At 41.2% G+C, this 5,370-nt stretch overlaps 2 protein-coding genes across 2 annotated transcripts; one reads left to right on the top strand and one right to left on the bottom strand.

The window, feature by feature from the left end:
• Nucleotides 1-837: 837 nt before the first annotated feature.
• Nucleotides 838-2,179, bottom strand: mrm1 (mitochondrial rRNA methyltransferase 1 homolog (S. cerevisiae)). The gene has a single exon (XM_056297689.1). It carries the CDS (start codon nt 2,112-2,114, stop codon nt 891-893), a length of 1,224 nt encoding a protein of 407 aa, XP_056153664.1. The 5' UTR covers nt 2,115-2,179; the 3' UTR covers nt 838-890.
• Nucleotides 2,180-2,418: 239 nt separating this feature from the next.
• Nucleotides 2,419-5,292, top strand: chmp2a (charged multivesicular body protein 2A). Its single transcript, XM_056296668.1, has 6 exons — nt 2,419-2,561; nt 3,140-3,307; nt 3,395-3,574; nt 3,765-3,895; nt 3,997-4,058; nt 4,208-5,292. The coding sequence occupies exons 2-6, from the start codon at nt 3,140-3,142 to the stop codon at nt 4,327-4,329; spliced, it is 663 nt and encodes a 220-aa protein (XP_056152643.1). The 5' UTR covers nt 2,419-2,561; the 3' UTR covers nt 4,330-5,292.
• Nucleotides 5,293-5,370: the final 78 nt, after the last annotated feature.

Genomic DNA, 5,370 nt, shown 5'->3' with positions numbered 1-5,370 from the left:
TGTGCGCTTGGCTCTTCTTCCTCCCTCACGATAGCTGATGCTGAGAAGTGTTGCTAGCGCGTACCGCCACCAAGTGGAAACGTTGTCTGCTCAACTTGACAATGTGTGAGCGATCAGCTTTTCTACTCATATTTTCCACTCAGCGGGTAAATTTAATGTCTTAGTTATTTCTATCATTTATACATTACATATTTTGCAGACAAAAGATAAGTAAAAACTGGGATTTTTTTGTCCCTGTGGTCACTGGTCACTTGAGATGACTTGATGTCAGCTTCCCGACAGGCACATGATCAATTATAGACGTACATAAACATATTTTATTAGTTATAATTGTAAAGCTCTCCCTATTTTATGACAAAACATTAAAGTACAAGCAAATTCCAAATCTGATATTTATCAATAGTGACTGCTGGGGTTGGCTCCAGCACCCCCGCGACCCTGAGAGCAGGATAAGCTGTTCGAATAATGGATGGACGATATTAATTTCAAATAAATAAAAACGTACATTTAAGGCTTGTCTTTACGCATGCTCAACAATGCAGGCAAGAAAATCCAAGAAAGCTGAATCGGTTCTTCTGGATACGTTGTATCCAGATGAACCGATTCAACTTTCTTTGATTACATTTAAGGCTATTATGCAATTACAATAACATCTCAATGATTCAGTACATCAGATACAGACAGGTCCCCTTCCCCATCCGCTGTCAAATGTGCCCCAAGTAATCAACCCCAAATACATCTGTACATGTTGATGGGCTCATTATAGCTGTGAGACTAAAAGACACTGAGTGCAGATTTTGACAAACATATCACACAACAGTAGTATGTAGTCCTGGAAGTTTAATTAAAGCCTTTTCAGTATAGCTGTACAGAAAATAGCTCATTGTTTATCATTGGCCAGTTCTCCTGGATGACAGCAGAGAGTGCAGTAGAATGCCTGTAGCTACAGAGACATTGAGAGAATCTATGCCCGGAAGTAGAGCTCTGTGAGCTGGGATAGTAAGGAGAGCTTGACACTGAGAGAGCAACTCTCGGGATAAGCCCTCACCCTCACCTCCCATCAATAACAGCGTAGGTTTGGTCATCTGAAAATCAAAACACTGTGTAACAGGCACTGGAGGCTCTTCTCCAGTTCCTACTGTGCCAACAGCCTGCCAGCCCTGCGCAACCTTAAACTTTATCATATCGTCAAGGCTTTCATAGCCATAAACTTCAAAAATTTCCATGATACCACAGCTGGCTTTGCTAACTACTGGGGTCAAAGGACAACTATTGCGAAGACTACTGGCCACTCTGTCAACACCGAGGAAATAAGCAGAGCGCAGAATGGCACCAAGATTCATTGGGTCTTGAATTCCATCCAGCACAAGCCAGAGGGGGGGTGTACTTGTTTTCTTAGGCAGTGTGGAAGCTCTCTCCTCTGTGACATAACTCAGAGGTGTGGCTTGCAGACACACTCCTTGATGTACACGCCCAAAACACATTCTGTCCAAATTCTTCTTACTGACTTGGTGGATCCGCACTCCCCGCTTGTGAGCCTCCTCACAAACCTTTAGTACAGGTTTCCTCTGTAAGGCCTCACCCTCCTTCACCAACAATTTATGCACCTTCCGCCTCCTCTGGGAAAGTGCAAAGAGACAGGGAGTGACACCAAAGACAATCTCATAGTTTTGTTCTTTAGAGTCCTTAGTTATTCTTTCTCCTCTTGGCCTCTGCCACTCTGCAGAGCGGTCCTCGAGACTGAGTTTCCTTAGCTCAGATGACATTCTGCGCTCTCCTTGGGACCTCTGCTCCTTCAGCACAGGGATCTCCTTCTGCCAGTTTTTACTCAGAGCTGGGGTCTTGGGGTAATCCCTAGAACTACCAGACAATCCATGGTCCATCTGTTCATCAAATATAGCAGGTCTGTGTTCAAGACCAGGTTTACTTAGGGGGCTGCGCCGTCTCCTCACCACAGGTTTGTTGTCAGTGTCCTTTGGCCACAGCAGACTATTAGTGCTGTGATACGATGCCGCTTTAGAACATACTACTTCTCTGTTTGACACAGCCTTGAAAAATCTTCTAGAGGAAAAAATCAGCAGTCTTTGGTGATAAGCAATATTCCACATCCCCATTACAGAAAATAACTATTCAGAGAATAAAGTGAGATTCATTTGACAGTCCTAAAGAAACCAATTCATTTCCATTGCAGCGGCACGCTATATATTCATGGATTACCAGTATTGCAGTCTGCAGGGATCACGCAGTATATTTTACAGGCTGAACCAACTTCCATATCTCGGTAACTTCTTTGTCCCGTCAACAACACCGAATGCCACTCAAAAGGGTGCCACTAGTGCGGTACCGACAAAGAGAAGCGGTCAACCATGTGCATTGACGTCTATTTCATATGACGCAGATAACGTCACTTCCCGGAAGTGAAGCCCGTCTATTGCGGAAGAGTGAACGAAAACAAATAATCGTTTTAGAATTGTCGAGTCAAAGTCAGGAGGGACGGTCGAAACAAAACATTTACACTTGTTCGCTTAGTAACCGTCGTCGTACACCAAGCTCCGTACAAGGTGAGACTAAAACAAGGAACGCTAGGATTTTTTTGGCAGCTCTTATTAAGTGACGGGCTAGCTAGCTGCTAGCTGTGCCAAGTAATGCTAAAGATGTCCCCGAGATATTTAGGAGAAAATAAACGCGATGAAATGCAACTAACTAGATCGAGACACCGCCCAACGTGGTTCGACACCCAGCACTTAGAATTGGCTTCTAGTTAGACAGCTAACAGACATATCGCATAGCAAACGGCATACTTTTGTCAGTGTCTGCAATGTACTGCTGAGGGGTGAGGTTTAAATTGCTTATCTAAAAGCACCGAGTCATAAAAACGGATACTTGTTTCGTTCGGGAGCGCGGGAGTCTACATTTCAACGAATATTATCATCACTCTGATCAGGTTTCTATAAGGCAGAGAAGTTCAAATGGAAAAGGCTGCCTAATTTCACAACTCAGAACTCAGCTATATTACTGTCCGTTTTGTGTCGGTCTTGTGACGTTGGAATGTGAAGCACAGTGCAGAGGTGTCATAATTTAAATGGCACCTGTTGTTTGACCTTATTTGACGATCTGCTGTTGGCGTTTGCTTTTGGAGATGGAGTTCCTGTTTGGGAAGAGGAAAACCCCAGAGGAGATGCTGAGACAGAATCAAAGGGCACTCAATCGAGCCATGAGAGATCTGGACAGAGAGCGACAAAGGCTGGAGCAGCAGGAGAAGAAAATCATTGCTGACATAAAGAAAATGGCCAAACAGGGACAAATGGTGAGAAGGGCGGAAGAAAACAAGTTTGTAAACAGTATGATTTTAATCAATGGGCTGTTTCACGGTTTTATAATTTAACTATTACAGGATGCTGTCAAGATCATGGCCAAGGATTTAGTTCGCACAAGGCGCTATGTCAAGAAATTCATTATGATGAGAGCAAATATCCAGGCTGTCAGTCTAAAGATTCAGACGCTTAAGTCCAACAACAGCATGGCACAGGCAATGAAAGGCGTCACCAAAGCCATGGCCACCATGAACAGACAGGTTAGCACTTGTTGTCATTATCAGTATAGCTCTATTTAACTGTATATGACTGTTATAAGAAGCAAATTCTGAATTGAAATAAAATCATAGGGTAAACTTTTAAAGAATAATACTGATTTTATTGTTATTGCCGGTAATTGAATCGCCCAAGTAGGCAGGCATTTGCGACTTTTTTTTTCTTTTTCTGCAGCTGAAAATGCCTCAAATACAGAAAATCATGATGGAGTTTGAAAGACAGAGTGAAATCATGGACATGAAGGAGGAGATGATGAGTGATGCAATCGATGATGCTATGGGCGACGAGGATGATGAAGAGGAGAGGTAAATGGCCAAAAAAAATACAAAAAAGTTATCTCCGGTTTGTGTAAAGCTTGTTTGGTTTTTTTTATATTTTATCATCCCTATCCTCTCTTCATGACCAGTGATGCCATTGTGTCCCAAGTGCTGGATGAGCTGGGTCTCAATCTGTCTGATGAACTGTCAAGTAAGAAAAATCTGCAATTTTTTTTACAAATAGTTTTGAGCCATTATGAACACTTTAAGTCCATTTTACTTTTATTTTATCCGATGCTTTACTTATACTAAGGTGTTTTGTGTGAACATGGCACTGAATATCTGTCTTTGCACATTTAGATCTGCCATCCACTGGAGGAAGCTTGTCAGTGGCAGGTGGAAAGAAGGCTGAACCCCAAACCGCCCTGGCAGACGCAGATGCTGATTTGGAAGAGCGCCTGAATAATCTCAGGAGGGATTGAAAATGAAGTGAATGGCAGACAAGCACACTTTGGCTGGAGTGTTAATATAATTACAAATGTACTGAGATGTCTGTTTTTAGATTTCTTTGGAAGGGATTGGTGGGGCAATGTCGTTGGTTCTGGTCAATGGTCTATGTTATAACAGTATATGGCTTTCTTTCTCTTTTGAGGTATTTATGTTTTATGTGTGCAGTATGTGTTTTATCAGCACACCTAAAAGATTTATTGTCATGCATAGGGCAAGCAAATCTTTGTCTTATTTAAGACACTCCCAAGTGAAACATTTTATCCAAAGGACAAGCATATAATTACATGTAAGTACTAACTCCATAGCATGTGATTTTCACTATTTAAACTTACACTAATAATAAAACATTCAATGAATCCAAAGGTTGGATGAAAGTTAAGGTTGTATAAATGAACATTTTTATATGTTTCACATTTACGAATATCAGCACATTTTGTACATCCAGCTAGTTTTAATGACCTGGGCATGTGTCATCAGGAGGAAAGACAAAAAAACACCTTACATGAGGGTTTAGTCTTGGTAAGCCCCATTTGGTATGTTTTGCTTGCTTTTGGTTTACTTTGAACAATTTGCACTTTTCAGACAGCAACATATGATAGAAAAACAGGACATTTTTCTGTTGGTGAGGATGTCCACTCAAAAAGTATACATAATTTGAACATCCATGGGTTTTTCTTACGTAGAAAAAAAGAGGTGATTTTAGAAAATATTACCGTATAATAAAAGCTAGAGCTATTCCCTAAATTGGTTTTTTCACAGGTGGCAAATGTGCAAAGCAGGGGCACTCACCGCATGATGCCTGATGTCATCGCCCTTTGTCAGTGGCATTTTTGAAATCAAAAGGACTCTTGTTAAGGGTGATGAAGGGTGGTGTTTATATTTCAGAAACTGTCTTATTTCGATTTTGTTTATTCAATAAACTTTTTTTCAGATTAGACTGTGATTGTCTAATTGCATTAATAGTAACTTTACATAATAACTTAGACCTCTCCGGATTTTTGACCTAAAACTTT

Source organism: Lampris incognitus, chromosome 17 (genome assembly GCF_029633865.1).
Source record: "Lampris incognitus isolate fLamInc1 chromosome 17, fLamInc1.hap2, whole genome shotgun sequence".
Taxonomy (NCBI): Eukaryota; Metazoa; Chordata; class Actinopteri; order Lampriformes; family Lampridae; genus Lampris; species Lampris incognitus.
Note: the sequence above shows the minus strand (reverse complement) of the source record. Positions and strands in the feature narration are given on the sequence as shown.

Excerpts from the sequence above, each read along its gene's own strand:
- mrm1 (XM_056297689.1), bottom strand. The coding sequence starts at position 2,114 with ATGGGGATGTGGAATATTGCTTATCACCAAAGACTGCTGATTTTTTCC.
- chmp2a (XM_056296668.1), top strand. The coding sequence starts at position 3,140 with ATGGAGTTCCTGTTTGGGAAGAGGAAAACCCCAGAGGAGATGCTGAGA. Across the intron at positions 3,575-3,764 it reads TGGCCACCATGAACAGACAG|CTGAAAATGCCTCAAATACA; the intron begins GTTAGCACTTGT and ends CTTTTTCTGCAG. Across the intron at positions 3,896-3,996 it reads GAGGATGATGAAGAGGAGAG|TGATGCCATTGTGTCCCAAG; the intron begins GTAAATGGCCAA and ends CTTCATGACCAG.